General features: G+C 40.0%; 1 protein-coding gene across 20 annotated transcripts in view; it reads right to left on the bottom strand.

Moving 5' to 3' along the window:
* The window catches only part of ebf3a (EBF transcription factor 3a), a 96,433-nt gene that overhangs the window by 28,692 nt on the left and 44,801 nt on the right, over positions 1-22,940 (bottom strand). For 11 of the 20 annotated variants that reach the window (XM_077200271.1, XM_077200255.1, XM_077200254.1 and 8 more), the window contains exons 7-8: positions 8,254-8,335; positions 3,455-3,599 (exon numbers count right to left, since the gene is read on the bottom strand). In XM_077200271.1, coding sequence (XP_077056386.1) covers positions 3,455-3,599; positions 8,254-8,335 — 227 coding nt within the window. The remainder of the gene's footprint in view (positions 1-3,454; positions 3,600-8,253; positions 8,336-22,940) is intronic. The other 9 variants (XM_077200266.1, XM_077200268.1, XM_077200261.1 and 6 more) reach the window with 1 other exon arrangement.

Here is a 22,940-nt window from a genome sequence, read left to right on the forward strand (position 1 = left end):
TATATATATATATATATATATATATATATATATATATATATATATATATATTTTTTTTTTTTTTTTTTTTTCAAGATGATAATTGCATGCTACTCACATGCCACATTATGAGATCCCTAATTTTACTAATAAAAAAAAATAAAATAGTAGCCAGTTTAGAGTGTACATTTTATAGAGACTGAAAAAAGTGTTAACATTTGTAAAATAATAAAAACTAATGCTAAATTATTAAATTAGTCTTGCAAAAAGTAATCTGCATGCATGTCTGCCTGCATGTGTAAATTTGTCGAATCATTTTGTGGTAGTTCTTTACGCTCAGAAAAATCGCTGGCTGTGTTTCATCGGGCTTCCTCTGGCTGAAGTGGACGGTCAACAAGCAAGACTGTGTGTGTGTGTGTGTGTGCGCGTTTTCCCGTGTGTATTGTTTACAGAACACCACAGCGTCTTGGTGTGAAGCTTTAATCAGACTTGAGTCGTCTTCCATGGCAACATGGCGGCCGGCGTGTTTTGTCACCTTCTTCGCTGCACTCCCCAATATTGAGGCACTCTAACAGGTCCCATCCTGCCTGCTGCAACCTTCCTTTGTTCCAGCGCGTAAAATGTCTTGTAATTGTGCAGGGGATGTCCAGATGGCAGGCTGATCCCGGCGCTGATGGGATTAGAGCTCTTACCTCACGTCGGCCCATCTGTCCTCTCTAACTGGCTACGGCCTCACAGACGCCGACCGCTCGTCTTTATTGCATAAACCTAACAACATTACCGCCACTTGGTATGCAAATCAACCCGGAGCTGTAGGCCCAGACCAGAGGGGGTGTGCGTGCACCGCAAGAGAGACTTTCTTTTTCTTGCTCTAAATGTCTTCCTTCTCTTTTCGGCCTTGTGCATCACTATATTTCTTTGCTTTCGTGGAATTAACACCAAACGGTTTTCAAATCGGGGAATGTGTACATTTCGAGCCGGGAGGGGATGGGGGGGTTTCGATTGTGTATGTCGTGTCTGGCTATGTGCAGATGGGGCCGTTTGGATCCAAGTGTGTGCGTGCATGTTCGCGCCTGTGTGAATTTGTACATATGTTTCTGCGTGGCGTATCTAAATGGCGCTAATGCAAAAGAAACCCTCCTATAGTGTGCGCTCGCCTCTTTCTCCTCCCCCAGGTTTCTTTCTCCAGCTGTAAATAATGAAAGGGGCTCATGTACTCGGAGAGCACAGCAACGGTGAGGGTCCGCTGGGCTATGTGAAGGGAATTACTTTAAGTTGAAGATCAGAAGGCAGAGTAAATTCACTGTCCGGGAAAATTCGCCTGAATTAGATGATTAGATAAAAGTGTGATAGGACAGGAGAAACGGTAGGACCTCCCCGTGGCTGCTTTCATGCTCTCTCGGCTTGCATTTATCACTTTCAAGAATGTGTTTCTAATCTAAACCACCCTGTATCTGCGCCGCAGACCTGGACTTGACCGTAAATATGGACGAAGTTATATTTTACGACTATATATCCTGTACATGTGCGCCAGAAGCTATTCTACACCAGAATGGAAAGAGATGACAGGTTGAACCTTTCTCTCGTTTCCTTCTCAGCCAAATGATAAGTCTTAAAGATTCTCTGGAGTTTAAAGAAGGGTATTAAACGCCAAGTTTGGATGCTTGAAAACGCTTTCTTTCTGTTTTAACGGCCCCCCGGTTGCCCTTAAAGGGCCAGATATTAGATAGGTAGCTGTAATATTCACTACGGCCCAAATTTGCCATCAGGGCCGGGTGAAACAGCAGGTAACTAAGTGGTGAGAGAACGTGTCTGCGAGGCCGGTGGGTGTTTAAGGAGGAGGTGAGCTTTTAAAACAGTCGGAAATTTAAAAGAGTTGTCAGGAATATAGCCACCACTTGTTACAGTGCTGTCAGAATTCACCGCGAGAGGGAATTAATTTGTTCAAATTTGACCGTGACTATCGGTCACGTAAGACCGTGACCGTACTAAAGAAAGTTTTTGATGGAAACCATAAAATCACAAATTATGAGCTATCTGAAAAATTCTTTCTCCATGCATATCCTCATCTAACAATAAAACAACTGAAATCCGACTGCAGATGAACTATATGGTGGTTGTAAACACAGTAATGGAAGCTTAGAAAAAGATTTACAATAAAAAGGACTCTGCCAAGCAGGCTTTGAAGAAGGATAGCCTCGACAGTGTTTGGGTTGGGCCGTGTTGTTTCTGTCTTTCTCTCTCTCGGTCTCACGGGACTCAGGCAGACGAGGGGAGAGGCCTCAACCTTCTTAATTGCTCTCCTAATTAAAGGCGGTTGCTAAGGAAAACACACCTACTATCAAGCGACTACAGCAGAGAGACAAACAATACGTCAGAATACCAAACACTCGAGCGCTCAAGGCACAAACGTTCAATTACGCTACTTCTGTACTGCTTTTCACCGACGTTAATGCAAGAAGCCGAGAAATAGAAAACAAATATTTTTGCTAGGGGTTTTTTGTCTCACACGAGTCGGGATTTTATGCTATTTTTCTTGCATCATTAAATATTACTGGAGCCTTGGTTGATATGGTAATTATAGACTGATTAAGACAAAGAAAATACTAATGTTATGTTTTTTAATGAGCAAAGATTATGTTCTGTTTTAATGCTTAGCCCAGAGATTTGAGTAGTGAAGTAGAGTGATCAAAACCAGCTCAGTCTAACAAAGCAGCAAAATCTGCATTTTACCCATCCAAGGACTTGCTTTATATATATATATATATATAGAGAGAGAGAGAGAGAGAGAGAGAGAGAGAGAGAGAGAGAGAGAGAGAGAGAGAGAGAGAGAGAGAGAGAGAGAGAGCTTAATTAAACCCAAGTCTGGATGTAATCAGTTCATTTTCTGCACTGAATTTAGAGGAATTTTCACGCCAAAATGTATTAAACCTACTAGCGATGCGTATTGGTAGTTGAAAGTACACTCAAAATATGTAATATGAATATGTTCATTGTATATATTTTGCATGCACGGATTTGCTGTCTGTGCTAAAATTGTGATAAAAAATGTATAAGCCATCACACAATTTTGAGAATTACAAAAACAAGAAAAATGCGACATAAGAAAATTGAAAAATGTGGCCCAAAATCATTCATAAAAATTGCAAAAACTGTATTTATTTTTTTAAATGAGTACAATAACATCAGTAATAATATTAACAAAACAATTAGTGATGAATTAAGCAGGTAGAAACACCTAAACTAAAACTAAAAAGTTCTGAGGAAACTGAGAAAGCATGAATATTCTCTAAAAGATGCACTAGCCATGTTTCCTCTAAAGTTTCACTACCATGTTTCGTGGTTGAGCGAGAATGGGCAATGTGAATGACTAAAAGAATGTGGACTAAAAATGAGAAAAGGGGAAAGGCAGGAAAGCAGAAGGAAAAAGTGAGAGAAGCTCTGTAAATAATAGTGTTATGGGAAATGTGCCTACCATTCTCCAGATAAGGAGTGCCCGTACCTTCTGAGGGATCTAGACGGCGTGCTCTTCTGCCGTGTTTTGAGTTGTTGTGGACGAACATGTTGTCCGACACGGCCAGCACGTGACCGTCCACATTAACCGTTGTCGATACAACGACCTGTGAAGAAAACGTAAAGATTGTTTGAAGGCATGTTCAATCTCCACATTGGGCCTGTGTGAAGAAGTTCATAGAGATGCATTGCTTCACATTTTTCCTATGAGAGTCTTGGTATGAATAGGCCTTTAAAACGAAAAAAAAATCCAAATATTCCAGATATTCCAAACAATCGCCATCCAAATATTATTGAATATATTAGATATTATAAACTAACAAATAACACTGTTCCAAATAATGGAATAATAACATTGCTTTATTCCATGCTTAAACTTGAAAAGCCTTCAACTTAATAAATCAATCAATCAATCAATCAAGCAATCAATCAATCAAACAAAGCAATCAAATATATACATAAACTTTCTAAATTAAAAAAAAATATATACAATTACAAAATTCATAGCTATATTGAGTTTGGTATGATAAAGTTTGTAGAAATCAATTTTCACATTTCTTGCCAAAAATATGAACTCAATATAAACAGACTCTACTTAAACTTAGAATCAACTTCATTCAACTAAATGAATCATGTGGCATCCATAAAATATCAGGCCTGTTTTTGACCAGAGGCCTTTTTGAGTAGGCCTATACATAAAGGCCAGAGAAATAAGAAGGGCACTTATGAGGGTTTATGTGAGCTCTTTATCAGAGACCGCGGCTCTTTTTTTTCAGCTTGCTCTTTGTTGTGGGTCTTATTTGCGAGAAAACGAACAGAAAAAGCATTTTTGGTCTGTGGTGTCGACTCAACATGAGAGCAGGTCTCAGTACAGTTAGCGGATGAACCCGGCGCTGTTCTGCTCCTTTGGACACGGACACACACACGCCACACACGGCTTTGTTTGTTTGACTTCTCTCCTCCGTACCAGCGAGGCTTTATTTTGAATGCTGACAACCGTGCGATCGCTCCACACCTTCGAATAAATAACCGCGAACACATTTGCCTCACTAAGCGCTGGAGCTTGAACCTGTGCCCATTGTTTATTTTCCAAGCCAAGCAGGAGGGAGTGAAACAAGGGAAAAGTTGCTCGTTTTTGCAGTCTTACTGGGTTTGGTGAAACAACTCCCCGTGGGCTTTACATTATTAAAACAACAAGTTATCACTACATTTCGAAAAGAGAGTCTGTTTTCACACCTTAAGCAACTAAAGATGACTTGCGCGGTTCAATATGCTTCGTGTAAGCTGGAACGCCGTCTGACTGTTAATGACCCAGCCTGAATTCGAACAGGCTACTGTAAGCTATGGATCAATTCTGCTTAGAAAGTTCCAAACAAACACGTTCACTTAAAATAATCAGATTAACGCACATTTCATTCGAAATTTATCAAGACCCATTCTGAAGCGTTTTGTCCTTCTCCAAGAATGGATTACACTATTTATGGGTGTAAAATGCGAAATCATATCACTTAATGAAGGTGAAAAATGTTTAACATTGTCTTATGCTAGTCCTCAGCTGCAATGGGGTCTCGTATTTCTTTCTCCAAATGAACCGTCATGCAGGAATCGACTCTATATAAAGCGCATTTAATTTCTCGTTTGAAGAATATAATTAACCTTTGTAAGAAGGAGAGCTTCTTTTTTCCTATTTAAAGGAGACACTTGGGCGGTTACAAGAGTGTGCATGTTAGATAAAGGACGAGAGGCTTGTCTGGGAAGAACTAGCCAAGCCCTTGTCAATCAAAGAGAGGCCTCCATTTTGAAGCGCTCTGGCTTTTTTTTTTTTTTTTTTTTTTACAAAAAGCTACAATTAGTGTTTAATCTGCCACTTAAGGTGAACAGAAAGAAGTGGAGAGTCTCTCATCTGCTCCATCATCCATTAGCAGCCACTCAAACGGCCCACAGATCGCTAGCTCACCCTATTACATTGATCTATAGATTTATTGATTAGCTGTTTTATCTTATTATTCACAGCTTGAGTAAGGGCCGTGATGGAGAAGGGTGGCAGACCCTCAAAAGAAAAAGAAAAAAAACAGAATTTGAGAAGAGCCCCTCTGGTAGAAGATGAGGGGGTTTTCTTTGTTTTTGTTGATCTGTTTACTAAAGAGGGCTGGCCATACAGTTGCATTGAGAGAATTAGGGTCGTTTAGCATGTGAATGAGGAAAGGGGTTAGAGGGGTGGGCTGCGCTGTTGTGGGAGGTCTGAGGTGGAAGTGGAGCAGTTACAATCTGGAATATTCCCTCTGTCACGTTCACAGTCAAGAGTCACAATGAGGATGATACTTTTTTTTTTTTGCCAAGACAAATTTATCATCTCTATAAAAAGTTTGGATCTTAGATGAAATATACTGGATACTGAAAGTAATTATTAGGTATCAAAACAATAAAATTATTAATAAAATTGCCCCCAAAAATGTATAATAAATACGATAATAATTATAAATGTATAATAAAAATATATAATAAAAATACTTTTTGGAATTTAAAAAAGAAAAAAAAAAGAATAAAACATGTATAGTGTTTGTATTTGTTTGGATACTAAAATGAATTATTCAGCCTCAAAATAATTTTAAAACAAATCAATAATCGGAATAAAAAATAAATAAAATAAATAAATATATATATAATCTATAAAATAATAATGATAAATTTAATATTAACTAAGTTTAAAAAGACCCTAATATATTCAAAACAAAATGAACTGAAAACTAATGGCTTAATATTTGTAAGATACTTCAAATTAGTTTCAGATTCCTTTTTCATAATACAATATAATGGTGTGAATAGGCCTCTAGATAGTATTCTGCTCTCTAGCTGAGTGCAATACAGGAAAAATGGAGAAATAAGAGAGGAAAAGGTAGGGAAAAAAGAGAAGGAAAATGGAATGGCAAATGGGGGAAGACAGGGACCCCAAAAGCATGACCTTGCCATGAGATCATGGAGAAAGGAACATGAGTGAAATTTATTCTGGAGGTGGCATTTAGCTTAGCAGAGCAGAGTTTAAGGGTTAGCGCTGGAGGAGAGGTGTGTTGCTAATGGACTCCACTCACAGACTGACAGGCATCACAGCTTTGGGTCATTTATCTCACAGCCTGCTTTTGGTTGGAATTGTCTGTTGATTATGATTTTTTTTTTCTATAAGTGATGCTGTCATAAGCACTCCCCGGAAGGGATGTTTAAATTATTTAGAATATAAACACCAGAATGTGGATAGTAGAAGTGAATGATTAGGTTGTGAAGGGTGATGTTTCCTTAAAGGAAGTTTTGAAGAGACATGAACAGATTCCACTGATGGACAGAGAGCATGATGAATGAACAGAAACGAGTGCTCTTGGAGGATAGAGCAGCATTAGTATGGCTCTCCACACACACACACACACACACACACACACACACACACACACACACACACACACACACACACACACACACACACACACACACACACACACACACACACACACACACACACACACACACACACACAGGTTTGTTTTGCTATTCTTGTGTGAGGACATTCCATTGGTGTAATGGATTTTATACTGGACAAACTGTATATTCTATCCCCCTACACTGCCCCTATCCCTAAACCTACCCATCACAGGAGACATTCTGCATTTTTACATTTTCAAAAAACATTACTTAGTATGATTTATAAGCTGTTTTCCTCATGGGGACCGCTGGCTGGTCCCCACAACGTAGGTGATCTCAGGTTTTATTATCCTTGTGGGGACATTTGGTCCCTGCAATGTAATATAAATAAGAACACACACACACACACACACACACACACACACACACACACACACACACACACACACACACACACACACACACACACCTCCATCAGGTGCTGAGGCAGAGGAAGTGTAAATAGGTTGAAAACGCAGACATGCTGTTACAGCGAGAGAAAGAGAGGTCCAGTCACTTTATTGTGGGGAGGCACATCCGCAGTGACGGATGTTTCTTTTACTCGCAGTGCAGACAGAAAGGACACTTCCTCTCACGCCGACTCTGACCTTCTGCTCTGGACGCATGGATCAATATCAGTGAAGACACTTGACGTTCCAAAGCATGAAAAATGAAAGTTGTGCAAGCGGCTGCACCACTGCTGCCTGCTCAACAATACATCTATATAACCACAAGTATATAAACACACATCCTCGCAGCACTGGGTTAAGGGGAGTTGTCACACACACACACACACACACAAACAAACACACACACACACACACACACACACACACGTAATGAAGTCCAAGGCTGCAGCCTTTCTGTGTACTGCATCTAATAATGTCTCTGTGATTGGATGGTACCACCTAAATACAGAGGTACATGAATGAAAGTGGTGTAGATATATACATTTTTGGAGTATAGAGCCCTTTATGGAAGCATATATATATATATATATATATATATATATATATATATATATATATATATGTATGTGTGTGTATGTATTTATGGAGGATCAATAGACAGAACAATAGATCTTGAGGGTTTATTTTTGTGTGTGTAACATTTGAATGTGCTTGAGCAGAATTGCGGAATCGAAGCATCTCTGGAGGAGACAGATCTGGCCTTCGACCGGGTCAAGGCAGCCCGTTTAAATATATCCACAAAGTAAAACACCGTACAGCTACCCCAGCGAGTGGCCTGTTTTTCACATTAGACTGTGTGTGTGTGCCGGTGTGTGCACAAAAAAAAGAAAGAAAACATTACCTGGAATCTGCGCATGTCTCGTGGGTTTCCTGCATTCTTCAGGCAGTTCTGATTACACTTGAGAAAGAATTTCAAAAAGAACCTGCAAGAGAAGACAAAGAGAGGGAAAACTCCGCGTTAGACAATCAATCCAGCACAAAACCTGCACGGAAAACAAATCGATAGCACAAAATACAACCGTAGACTTTGAGTCCAGGACGTCCACACACAACACGACTGGCACAAAAGCGCGATCAAACCGACAGCTGGATTCACCTTGTTTCTAAATAATTCCCCTCAGAGTAATGATCATTAGTGTTTTGTTCCTCACCCTCCCACGACCTCCCTGTCTCTCTGTTTATCTGTTTTTCAGTCTGTCCGTGTATCTGACGCATCCAAATCCCACAGTTCCCCGCAGAACCCATCTGCCCGTCACTGACAGGAAGTCAGTTAATATTCCGCCCCCCTCTTTCCTCTCCTGCTCTACCCTGTAATTAAGGCTTAACGTGCTCAATGGGGAGGTAAACCAGCACACCTGAGCCCTGCTCATCACAGACGAGGACCGGCGAGCGGGGTAGGAGACCTAACGAGGTGAGAGCGGCCCGCAAACTTACAGTCCTGTTAGACAATTAGACACACCCCACCACCGGGACAACAGCACCCGGTAATTATTGCGCAAATTACTAACTGCATAATCTGTTCGGCAAATGTCATGTGCAAGCGAGAGGCAAAGAAGGTCCCATCAGACGGGCCCTCGCACACGCGCACCTGAAGAACTAAAACCTGGTGTTTTTAAGAGGTAAAGAGACCCTTCAAGAGTCCTTCAAGATGGATAAGAGGGGCTTAAGGGAAGAGGAACTTGAAGGCTCGTACAGCTGGTGCCACACTCCTCGTATCACAGGAAGTGATTCGTTTAAGAGGAACACCACTTGTAGAAGAAAAAGGTATGGAGAAATAGCAATGGAAGTCAACGGATGGATAGATTTTGTCTGACCTATTGGAGTGAACTGACTTATTGTAAAAATAGGGACTGGTTTCTCCACCAATATCCAGCAAGTGGGAAATTTGTCTTTGTATATGGATGTCCATGTCCACCAATATTTACCTCAGCCCTCCAACCTTTGAGGGGCCGGATGTTATGTCGTAAAGGTCCCTCGTTCTCTCGCTTTCGCGCATGCTACCATGTCATGCATTGCAGATTGTGTTCAGTGTTGAGTTAACACATGTATTTCACTAGGTAAACAGTGTATGTATGCAGGATGAAGTCTCTCATTCGGACTCTCCGATGGGACCACGAGCCAAGTAATATATCACTGTGTGAAATGACATCTGCAACCCTGAACACCCTCCACTTCCAATTCTCATTTATATACAGTCACCCTTTCCTCCCGACAGAGAGGGAATGTTTAGGATTGAGACAGATTGAGGAAAAGTAGGAGAAAGGCGAGGCAAGGGCCCCGAAGGTGGCCTTGGTAGTTTCAGAAAATTTTTAGTGACTGGCGTCAATAAAAAGCGAATTTCAGCATGGCTGGGGTGGGCATAAAGAAAGATGGCAGTCATAACAGCCAGAAGAGGCCAAAAACATTAGAGCATTAGCTTTAATTGTGTACAGTGTGTGTATGGTAGTTGTTGGACAGGCCATTATCAGAATGAGTATTACGAGGTGTAATTCGCAGCCCCTGACTTTATTTCCCTATAGAGCTGTAATGTTTCACAGCAGGTATCGGAGTAAATCAAGCCTGAAATATAGCCTTTATTTACCCCTCTCATTCGCTATCTCCCTCTCACTTGTTTTTTCCTACTCTATAGCCACAAACAAATGGCTTCACACACATATACACAGGTGGACACACTTGTGCTAACTCAAAGATTATTGCAAAGCACCCATTCAGAGGTTTGAAAGTGAGATGGACTGCATCAATTTCAATAGATGCAGCAAAAACATGAAAACTATAACACATGGAAGGCAAAAAAAAAGAAAAAAATAGAAAACAAGTGCATATTTAAGTTGTTTTTAAATATTTTACAGTAAATTAAAGCAATTACTTCCAAAGGAAAATACTATTTTTACGCGTAGGCCTACGTCTAATAATATTTTGTGAAAAGTCTTATCTCACTCAATTTAGCTTTTGCTCAAGTGATTTATTATTGTGGGAATGTTTTAATCTTTTTTCTGTAAAAAAAGACAACAATACTATGACAATAAAAAGATGCTCTATGCATGCATGCTCAGCTGTGATGCTCATGTAAGCTGCAGGTTTGAGTCATTCTCTCATTATATATATATATATATAAATATAATGAGAGAATATCTTGACTCCCACCTCTATGTAAAGATTTTTTTTTTAACCCATTTAGTTTTGAAATTTTAAGTTCAATCCAATCCCTTAGAAGAGTAACAGCTCACCTCAGGATGTATTGACAAAGTTTAATACTAGGGTTAGAGGTTATTCTAATCCACTACTATAACCAAACACATTTACAATTAATGTCAAAGAAAATCATTAAATGAATTATAGATGAAATGGCAGGTTATTATCACCAACAGGCTAATGCGTAAAAGTGTTGAAAAACACACTCTCTCATTAAAACCCTGTTCAGTAGCTGTGCATGTTCGCTCGGGGTCTGTTTACCTCCGAGTTTGATTAAGTGAATTTCCACAGCTTTCTGAACACAATGATATTCAGCTGCTGTCCACAACAGCAGCGTAATTTCGTCTGAATTAGAGCCGTTTCACTTCTGCATGGGGATTGAGTAAATTAGTCCTTTGTGAAAAGGCAAGCAATTACGGGCACACGGTTCTCTCTCCTCTTTGCTCTCTCCAAATGGCTCCCGAACTTTGCGGTGATGTTCGCGACCGTCGGAAATAAAGAAGGCAGTTAAATAGTCATTTAATGGAATATCAAGGAGAAGGCAGCATTAGATGCTGGCAACGGAGAGCAAGGAAGGGAAGGGAAAAATTAACTGCAATTATGTTTGATTAAAGCTATCCTTCTCAATAATCAGCATTTGTGACAGGACACAGGACTCTGGTGGCCTATGGATGCCACGGAGATGTTGAGCAATATTAAGGCCAATAAAGGGATATTAGCATAGCTAATTATGGAAGAGCTGTAGCAGCGAAAGGGGGCCTCTGTGTATTGTAACGTGCAAAATAATTGGCCGAGGCAGTTATCAATTACACAAGACACGAATTTGGTTTGTCAGAGAGAAAAAAAGCAAAGCAGACGTGTTTAATTTCACATCAGAGACCTTCTTCCCTCGCTTTTGTTCTTCACCGGAGGCGTTCGACTTCTAGCCTCCACTGCAACTTGTCGACAAATCTGTGATAAAATGATCTGGCCGGCCGGCGCGGAGTAATTAATACAACCTGTCCTTCACCGCTTTTTCTGACCAGAGGGGCCCGAATGCTTATGATGGTGGCGGACGAGAGAGAGAGAGAGAGAGAGAGAGAGAGAGAGAGAGAGAGAGAGAGAGAGAGAGAGAGAGAAAGACGTGGGGCTTGTCGTTTGAAAGGACTTTGGCTTCACAGGCTGAGGTAATTGAGAGGAAAAAAGGGGTACATTTCAAGCACATCAGCTCAATAACAGCCCTTAGCTCTTATCTTAACCCAAACCATCATTGGATCGTTTTCCTGCCCTCATTCAAAGGAGAAGCCCCCCTCCCGTCCTCTCCTTCACACTAATCCCACTTCATTCAGCACAAAAGACGCAAAAAACAAATAAATGCAGGGGGCGATGCTTCTGTCCCATAACCCCTGTCATAATTGCCGGTAAGGTTACTCTTTCCGAGCCACCGTCATCTTGATCCCTCAAATTCAGTGTGTTTTACATCAGTAAAAGCAGTGGGAGGTTAACTGCCGATGACAGCTATCACAAAAATCAATCGATTTAAAAATCTGAGGAACATTTTTCAGCTCTTTCATAGCTCAGATGTCGTGTAAGTATCAATTTTATCTCAGAAGTGTCTCCTAAAAGTACTGTAGAAATATAAACGTGACAATTGTTGATAAAATAAGAGGACACTGCTACAATGGAAACAAAAAAGGGTGAAGGATTTACTTTGAAACAATTTCTACTGGGAAACTGCTAGTAAATTTCACAAAGAAAATACAACTTGCAAGTAACACACTGAATTACACGTGACATTTTATAGGGTTTTTCTAGTAAATCATACACATACAAATAATAATAACTTCAAAAGACCGCTTTTTACAGTGTATAAAAATAATGTGCACAACTCTGATCATTTAGGAGAATTTTATAAGACAAAGTTGACATGTTGAGATTTTTGATTGCAGACTTTGCAGTGTTTTCTGCAAACATTTGAGAAATCTCCACTTGCTCTTCAAGTAACCTCAGTGCTGTCTAGGAGATATCAAAAAGATCTAAAGTCTATCGTATACATGGGACAAAAGTTAAATCTACAAAGCTGTAATATCACACAAACACAATACAATCATTTATGGAGTTTTCCAAATATTTGGCAGCCCCTTAAATTATTGTATTGTGTTTGTTTTGTTGTCGAATGTTGTTGTATTAAGACAAAAGAGGGGGGAAACCAGCAACTGCTTTTCTTCCTGTCGTCCCAAGACAGATGAGGGGATGTAAAGAGAGGTAAAGAAATACAATGGCAGATGGGAGTGTGTGTGTGTGTGTGTGTGTGTGTGTGTGTGTGTGTGTGTGTGTGTGTGTGTGTGTGTGTGTGTGTGTGTGTGTGTGTGTGTGTGTGTGTGTGTGTGTGTGTGTGTGTGTGTGTGTGTGTGTGTGTGAGCGGTCAGTGTGGACACTAATTGCTGCTCAGGCGTTAATGGTTAGGGCACAGCTGTGTGACTCTGCTGAGTATTGATCACAAAGCAACTTTAGCTGATCAGACCCCTGCCAGCCAGACAATACAGAACACACACACACACTTACACAAGTATATTCTGCTGATTTCAGGTCCAGAAGCTGAGATGGTACACAGGTCAATACAGATCACATTTCCAAAATGCACAAGCTCCCTGTGTCAGCTCTGGCTTCTGATTGGCTGACAGGCATGGTTGCATTTGATTGGTTCTTGGGTGCACTTGCATCTCACTCGACAGAGAGACGTTTTTCAAAACCCATAACACCAAGTATTGAACTTTGGTGAGTAACTCTTCTACACCATTTCTGCTGAGCTATTTCTTTTCTAAGCATTCAGAATTAAACTCTACACTTGGCAGTCAATAAAACAGGCATACAAAAACCCCACAGAGTTACACTTCAGGAAGAACCTGAGGAACCCAAAATATCACAGAGACTTGAAGCCAGCCCGTTTTAACCACTTAGCAACCACTGCCACCGACAAGCACTATTGAACTCCCTTTCTGATCTTTTCTGAAGCTTTAAACAGGTTTAAATATGTTTAAATCAGGATTCAAGCATCAATAACTGCACTTGCTTAATTGTCTGATCACGAAGGAAGTGACCCGAACATGTGAAAGAAATACATAATGTTGTATGTTTGAACAAATCTGAGCATCTGGCTAAACATATTTATTCCAGATAAGTGTGTGTGTGTCTGTGTGTGTGTGTGTGTGTGTGTGTGTGTGTGTGTGTGTGTGTGTGTGTGTGTGTGTGTGTGTGTGTGTGTGTGTGTGTGTGTGTGTGTGTGTGTGTGTTTCTCCCTCAGGCAGACTGCTGTACCAGACCCAGACTGGTGTGCACATTCTCTCCTACTTTCTATTACACTCTCTCTATTCGTCCTCTCCTCCATAGTTTTTTTCCTAATGTGTAACATGCCTCTGACATTATTTCCCCAACAGATCACTGCTTCTGTCAATCACAGCATTTTGTCTTAGACTGAGGCCTCATTAAACACACTATCTCTCTCTGTCGCCCTCCTCCATCCACAATCCTTTACCATTCCCTCTCTTTCCCCCTTCTACCACTTTTTATCTGGTTCAGGTGTACTGAAGGATCTTGTGGAGGTTCCCTGTTGCAAACCGGGCCTCTTTTCCACGACAGGGTGTTATTCAAGATAATAAACACGTCAAATAAGTTGTGAAAAGACAAGAACAGAAAACAAAGCTAGACAGCATTTTTTAGCTGTAGATATATTTTTTTAATTTAATAATTAATTTAATCATAATGTAATACTATTGGAATATAATTGTTATTAGTAAAAATCTAATTGACAAACATCACATATGAAATGATTGCTATTTGAATTTTATTCATAAAAAATAAAAATTTAGACAAATGCAAAACTAGATTTTTCACATTAAAATAAACAAAACGTCCCTCCAGCTGTTTTTAGATAAACATTTTTAATTATTAATTAAATAATAAATTTGAATAAAAATATTATTATTATTATTGTTGTTGTCATTATTATTGTTATTATTATTAATACTTTATATTATTGATGTTATTATTATTATATATTATAATATAAATATATTATCATTATTATTATTAATAATAATAACTTATATTATTTATATATTTATATATGTATATTTATATCATTTATTATTATTAATAATAAATTACATTTTCAAATATTACATATATTAAATGATTTCTATGAATTGTATTCAATAAATATTAAAATATATATAAAAAAGAAAAGCTGCTTGTGTTAAAGGCAGTGAATCAAATTCTTAAAATAAATATAAAACATGTTCTAAAACTCATAAGACACATAAACCAAAAATTGCCATTCAGTTATGTAGTGAAATAGTAAATTACGTCATTGTTCTGCACTTGAGTCAATGGCATTGTAGGCCGGTTCTGAAACAGCTCTGCAAATCCCCTGGCCCGAGAACCAGCACTGTTTCTGTGGAAAAGGGGTATAGGCTATGCATGTTTTACCTCTCTTGCTCTTTCCATCCCCACGCTCAGCTCTTTGATGTTGGGAATGCGGGCTCAAATTTCCCCGGGAGGAGGTGAGGGGCGGAAAAGGAGTGGGGAGTGGGGGGCGGGTGGCATCGGTGGTGGGTTTCAATCCTGCTTCTGATTGGATGAAAGACTGGCCACACACGGCCAAGGATGCTGTTGTCTTTACCTGACCTAATCCTCACTTGCTGATGGATATGTGATCACTATTTTGTTTGTCTCTTTGTTTGTTGTGTCTATATTCTACTCCAGACATCTCCTTGTGTGTTCATTACCCTCTCTCTCTCTCTCTCTCTCTCTCTCTCTCTCTCTCTCTCTCTCTCTCTCTCTCTCTCTCTCTCTCTCTCTCTCTCTCTCTCTCTCTCTCTCTCTCTCTCTCTCTCTCTCTCTCTCTCTCTCTCTCTCTCTCTCTCTCTCTCTCTCTCTCTCTCTCTCTCTCTCTCTCTCTCTCTCTCTCTCTCTCTCCTTCCCCATCTAAAATTCATACATTCCCACACTTTCAAGACAGCCCTAATTAGGAACTGTCATCTTTGCCGATTTTAATTATTAATTAAAAACAGGAAGGAGAGAGTGAAAAAAGCACATTTCAAATCAGGCCATGAAGGAACACACACATACGCGCGCACACACACACGTACACGGCTTGCCTGATGTCTGAAGGCTGTGGTCTCAGTGATGCTGATTAAAAACGTATTAAAACATTATAAATGATTAATGTGTATCCAGTTCTGAGTGGCAGTTATTGGTTTTAACACAGGTAATGCAGCCTAATGACACGGGCACATGTGGACCCTTCGTCCACGTCATTATTCCTGCATGTCAACAACCACACACACAGAGCGAGAGAGGACAGGCCGTTACATCAGAGCGTTTTCAAGTCATCCATCAGCTCGCCGTAGCTCAGTCAGAGACGCTGAGAGAGCAGAGGTGATGTTACGGGCCCCCAGACAGGCGGCGGGCGATCCGCGCTAATAGATTTCCATAATGGACATGAGCAGAGGATGTGCAGGTCACTTTGCAGAAGCTTCGCTTTTTAGAGCCTGAAAAACTGACCAGATACCAAAATAATGTAAAAGTTTGGAGGGACTTCATGGCTTTAATATCTCCACTGATTGAATGGAGCGAATTAAGATCTATGAAATGTATATCTCCTGCTTAAAAGACCCCAATAATCTCATAAATGTCTCCTCTATAGTTTTGAATCTCAACACTTATAATGTGCTCATATTTACTATATTACCAACCTATAGGAAACTTTTATTGATCATTGATTGCTCTTTCGTTGCTCAGGGTACTTAATAGAGTTTAATTTAAGTATCAATTTGTTTCTGCTATAGGATAAATACAATTTGTTGTTTGGGAAATCTGAGCTCAGTTTGAGATCTCTTCATAAACTCAACAGTGAGATTACTAATGTTGTGCTCATATTTATTAAATGACCAAGCTATAGGAAAACTGTATTGTTCACTGGCTGCTCTTTCATTACTCGGGCAACTTAATGGAGTTTCAATGATAAATCAACTTTGTTTCTACTAAAAATTCTGGAAGAAATGAAAATACATTGATTTGTCAATCTGTAAATCACAGTTTGAGACATCGTTGAGATCCCTACTGAAACTCTACTTATGTGAGATTAATGGGGTATTTTTTCCCCAGCTATAAAAGAGCAACTTTTGAGCAATATAAACCTCAAAAGAGAAGAGCGAATAGAGGGTTTGTTCCGAACAACACGCATCATTTTATTCCTGATGTATAATATATGTTTCTAAAGTGATCAAGAGTGTGAGGTTACCATGCGTGAAAAAGACAACGACAGACCAGCAAGGATAAAGGTAAAGGTGCATTAGTGCTACCCAATGCACCGTACGCTGAAAGCCAGGGGTCAGTCATTAGGAGACAGTAGGGCAAACGCAAAAGCTAAAACAACAGAGCGGGTGAAATGAAATGACAAATGAAGAGAAGCTGGATTAGATGCTGTGTCGTCCAGAAATGACGTGAGTGCCATATTTGTGAAACAATAATGCGGCTGGCAGCACGGATCCTTGTTCCTGATTCATCTACGGCCGTATGGCGTAGCTTTGTCAGTCTGCGCGTGGTATAAATTATTCAGTCTGAGAGATGGCAATTACAGAACCCTGCACAACCAAAATGAATATTTTATAAGGACTAAAACTGCACCGGAATGAATCATAGACACACACGTACACACACAGACACACACTGAGAGTGTGTTTGTACATGGCAGGACCAGAGGCCTTTGGTGCTTTCATATTGTTGACTGAAATCCAGAGAATTCTAATAAGCAAATATATTAGAGGTTTACATTGTCACCGTTTTGCCGGCCGTGCCTGTGGACAGATCCCAGGAAAAAGGGATTCCGACTGGGAAACTCGTAAATGTGCAATCTGAAAGGGAATGTCGTTTCTTTCAATTCAAAATGCATGATGATTAAAGCAGCATTAAAAATCAAAGCAGAACGTCTTTCGCAACATATTTTAGTAATCTCAGTGAGAAAAAAAGAGGGAGACTTGATTTCATCAATCAGGACCTGATTGGATTGTGAAAAGAGCAGATTTATGACGTCACCCCAAATGTAAAGTCCTTCGTATTTTGAACGAAATTTGAAAGAACAATGCGAAATAAGAGTGCGTTTAGAAAACAAATATAGTTGTTTTCATGCTGATGTATTTTAATATCCACAGTGCTTTAAATGCAGAGCAACTTCTTTTGACCCCTGTGAATGTACTCTTCGTCTCTTGCCAACTAGAAAGAGAGCAAGTGAGCGAGAAAGATGGTAAAGAGGTAAAAAAAAAAGACAGAGAGAAAGAGAGAGAAACACACTGAAAGGCTAATGGAGGCGGATTATACTGCCAGCCTACCCGAAGCATCGTCTGATAAAGGTTTTGTCTGTTGAGTTTCCTGCAAAGTCCAGCTTTATAATGCTGAAACAAAAAATAACATTGTTCTTTAGGCTTGCAGGAGCAAAGCAACCTGCTTGAATGGGTATTGTGTGAACAGAGGCAGTGATACCTAAAGCCTTTGTACAGCAGAGGCAGGTCAGGCCTATGACATCAGCGCGACACAAGCAGGGCTCTGTGCGGCCCGCTCCAGCAGGAGCTCAGCATGGTGGGAAAATACGTCAGGAGAAAGCTTTTTTTTTATCTGAGCACTCTCTCACAAACACACACATACATTCATGATGATGGGACACACACACAGAGGACAACACATATGGGTGCTTTTTTTAAAATCACACTCAATTTTGTAAGGCTCAGATGTTGCTCTTTTATAGCTTGATAAATAATCAAGTATCAACTTTGTCTCTCCTGAAATTGTGAAAGAATATAGTGTGAAACGCTTGAGTTTATACTGAATTCTTTTTGAGTGCAAACCTGAGTACAATTTGAAACATTGCTGAGATCTCTTCTGAAACTAACGTTTTTCCTTGGGATACAAATATGTATTTCTTCTCCATTTGATCTCATTACGGTCAAGGCGAACCAATTGATATATTAAACAGATTTAATTTGTGCTTTTTTAGGCGAGACAAATGTAAAATTGTTTTTTTATCGCTCAGGAGACTTAAATGAAAAATAACTGGGAACTCCATGAAATATCAACTTTGCCTCTCCTCCATGAGAAATAAACAATGACGGAAGAATGTGGATAAAAGTGAACCTGAGCACTGCTGAGTTTTTCTCAGGAAACAAAATCGTCTGTATTTCCTCTCCATATGATCTCATTAAGAAAAGCAATTGATATATTAAATAGATTTGTGATTTTTCTCTCCTATAGGTGACCCAAATTCAATTCTGTTGCTTATAGATTGCTCACCGAACTTAATGGAGTTCTCAGTTATGGATCATTTTAGCATCAGCTTTGTCTTAGATGTGTCTCCTAATAAAATACATGACATAAATTGAAAACACAGTCTGAAACAATCTTCTGAAACTTAGAGAAAAGTCTCCATTTGCTCTCCATTTAATCTCACTGCCGTCTAGGAGAAATAATCAAGACAATAAAGAGATTTTTTTCTTCTCTATGTGCTCTTTAAGCAGCAACAGATGAAGTACGAGTTCTGCGACAGAGCGGCGAGATGACAGGAACCGACTCGTACGCAGTAAAAGTGAACGGGAGGGAGAGGGAATGACAAAGTGCTCGCAGTGCAGCGGGATAAATGGTCTGAAGTGGAGTGAAATACAGACAGGAAAGGAAGCGGAGAAGGAGACATGCATTCCAAAGCTGCTGTCCCTCTGATGGCTGTTACCCAGATAACTGACACCGCTGCTTTTGCCTGTCTGCGCGGGACACATGGGCTTTCAAACAGGGTTATAGGCAAATAATAAGGATGCTCTCGCTTACAGGACTGACATGCAAGCATCCTTTACAACAGAAAAAAAACAACAAGACGGGTGGGGGGAAAACGCTTCTCTCCATGGAGAAAACAGCGAGTTGTCAGGTTGATTTTGTAGAGCAGTGGTTGAGGCAAGAGCCGACAGCATTGGCCTCTGTCTTTTCTGTCGCAGGTACACAAATGTGTCAGCATACATGGAGATGCGGCTCCTTCAGGGGCCGCCACACGCTCGCTGAGGTTTGGGGGCGATGAGGTGGAGGGTTATTAAAGGATCTCATAGCTCTTTCAGCTGCATTAGCATGACAAGCCACAGGGAGAGGTGGTTTCTAAACCGCCGCGTGCCACTAGGGGGCTTTTAGCTCAACAAGAGAGGACACACAAACAGATCACATCATTTCTGAATGATAAATGGAAATATGATTACAAACAGGGCGGTGCAATAGTGAAAATGTGTCATGCGATTTATATGCCATTTATATTATTTACTGTAGTGTACTCCGCATGCAGTGTTATAACATGCGGTCACGGTGACTTTGAATGCTCAAAATAATAATACTTTATGAATACAGTATATGAGTCTTTTGTTTTTAGCTCAAGAGGTTTTACTTTTGATGTAATATTTATAACTTTTTATGAATGATTTTAGGTTTTGATTTGCATGCATCAAACTGTAAATAGAGAAAATTATTAAATGAAGTAAATCTCATTCGTAAAATATTTAGTCACTCGATTATCAAAATACAGATCATTACATGGTTATATAAAAAGTATGTGCATATATTTATGTGGAATTTATTTATGTGTGTGTTTGTTTATATTATTTATGGGGACACAAATTTGTGTAATGACACAGCTATTACACTAGTATTACAACGTAAATGTGGTTTATGTTCTCATAATTAAAATGGCTTAAAAAACATACAAAACAATGTTTTATTAAAAATGTAAAATTCATAAAGTTGTATGTGATGGGTAGGTTTAGGGGTAGGGTTAGTGTAGGGGAAGAAAATATACAGTTTGTACATTATAAAAACCATTACGCCAATGGAATGTCCGCATAATGATGAGGTGTGTGTAAATATTACTATGTTGTAATAAATATTATATATTCCTGTCATTCTGCTATTCTCACTATTCCAGACTCTTAAATATAAAACTACTGTTATGAGTTTCTAATGAGATCAAAATGCTCTGATGAACTAGCTTAATAATGGTTATAATAAACACCCCACGTAAATGTTGAGGTCAAAGGGCACGGTTGATTTAAACCTTGCCTTTCTCTTCTCATTTTAAGATCTATTTGCAGACATTACTCCCTGCTGGCCTGATTATCTGAAGTCAATCAGGAACCCTAATCACACAGAACGACTCCCTCACATCTATCAGAGGAGCCGGCGAAGGAGGAGAAAAAAAAGCTAAATCTTGTTACCTATGTACAATAGCGGCGCTCAGGCCTGGGAAGACCGAGCCCTCCCTAGAGGAAAAGGCCCCATTAATTGCCGCTGTAAGTGTGATCCAGCACAGGGTGGGATTCAATACAGAGCCGTTTATCCTGGAACCCGCTTTCACGGCGCCGGGTCACGATCCCAAACCGTCCCGTCGAAATCACCAAGGAGAAGCGATAATGAAAATTTCTTCATGTATAAAATTCTTAATCAAAATGCTGTCGGTGTCATCTACCGGCAGCACTCGCGACTTAAATTAATATGCAACAGAACCTTTGGCAAAATTAACATTCCCTCTTTTGGCATGCGATTCCCAACCCCAGCCTAGATGAAGGGATGAAAGGAAGAAACACTCAAGGAAAGTGTCAAAATCACCACTGGGAGAAACAAACGGAACATAAATAAAAGAAACCCTAACAAGCTTGCAATTGGGCTTCACAATTGAATATCTTTTCACTTATTAACTTTAAAAGAACAAGAAAAAAAATCCAATTATTGGGCAATTTTTCACTGTGTTTATGGTGTGGATTTGTTGATGTAATGCTTCCAGTATCTGTCCCAGGCGGATATTAGCGAACTCGCCCTCTGAGAAACAACAGTTTCAGCAAAACACCACGGAGTAATGCAGATATTCACACTTTTAATGACCTCAGGGAACACGTCTAGTGTACGAACCAAAGCGCAGACTCGTAGACTATCTACCTTCCCTCCGCTGCTGACACGGCTGCATCACGCAAATAAAACCCACGTTTGATAAACAAGAGCTCTGCTATGAAATGCAATAATGCTACAAGGGACACGCCACTGAAGCGACGCCTGGGGGACTGTCGAAGTCTCTCCTCAACTTTTCATTTAACAATTGGACCGTTCCAGTGAGTGAGTCTATCTGAATGCGCTAGCATGCACTTAGCACACACCGGCTTGGGCGGTTATCTGGAAATGTGTTCAAATTGGCCACTTTCTTCGCGGAACGTCACAGCTCTCATTGATTTCACCCAGCTTCGACGACGGCCCCAACAGACCCAACATCAGCTTTTCTTGTGAGAGCAGGAGAACTCTCAATTTACCCAGAGAAAGGTCTCAGACTACAGCGACAGGTCCCATCTGCATGCTCACAGATTAAACATTCAATTTGTTCCCCGATAGGCCACGAGTCCTGCCACTTACCATACAAATGAAAAAAAGACAAAAAAAAGACGTCAGACTTGCATCTCCGCCTCCATCCCGCCATCACAATACCCTTCTATTGATGCAATATTTACTTCAGGCGAATTGCGACACGTGGTGTATTTATCTTCATGAAAAATGAGCATCTGAAATTGAAATCACCTTTTGAATGGGGCGCGGATACAGCCCGCCGCTAATATGCTTCATGAACTATAAAATTTAGTCACACGGTACAGCTGTATTACTGCCGAGGGTTAAGCGCACGCTCGCGCGCACACACACATCAGGCAAATTTTCCCCGTGTTAAGCTGCCGCGAGCTCCGGCAGTTGATTCAGTGTGATAGTCATTACGCTTACATGACGGTACAAGTCAGCCCTGTCAGATTTATGCCCCTCTCCTCCGTTTCTGCTTTAATCTCACCCTCAATAAGCTATTTGCACTTGCTGCCTCACGCAGGCAAATTGAAATAGGGTGCAAATTTGCAGGCCTTGAATCTGAACAAGTACAGACACATATTTTTCACCTGCCTCCCCTAATTTTCTCACAAGTAAACACAATACGTGTCCTCCGTCATGCATTTATGCCTTGGAAAAGATTTGTCTTTCTTCTTCTCGTTCTCGCTCTCTCACTTTCTCTTCACCTTCGCTGCAAGAAAATAATACGCTGCTAAACAGCTGTCGGCTAAATCCATGAATGCTTGCGTAACTCGACAGAAAACAACATTTCCTCTTTAAAAATAAATAAATAAATATCATAAATCTTGCTGATTGGAATTTGCATGGCAATTATGCTTTCTAAAACACTTAGTGCAATGTAGCGTGAATCCCCTCTTAAAGAAATTAGGGTGATGATGGTGCCACTTTCAGAAGTGAAATACA

Source organism: Siphateles boraxobius, unplaced genomic scaffold (assembly GCF_051911475.1).
Source record: "Siphateles boraxobius isolate OS27281-9 unplaced genomic scaffold, OSU_SipBor_1 46, whole genome shotgun sequence".
NCBI classification, from domain to species: Eukaryota; Metazoa; Chordata; class Actinopteri; order Cypriniformes; family Leuciscidae; genus Siphateles; species Siphateles boraxobius.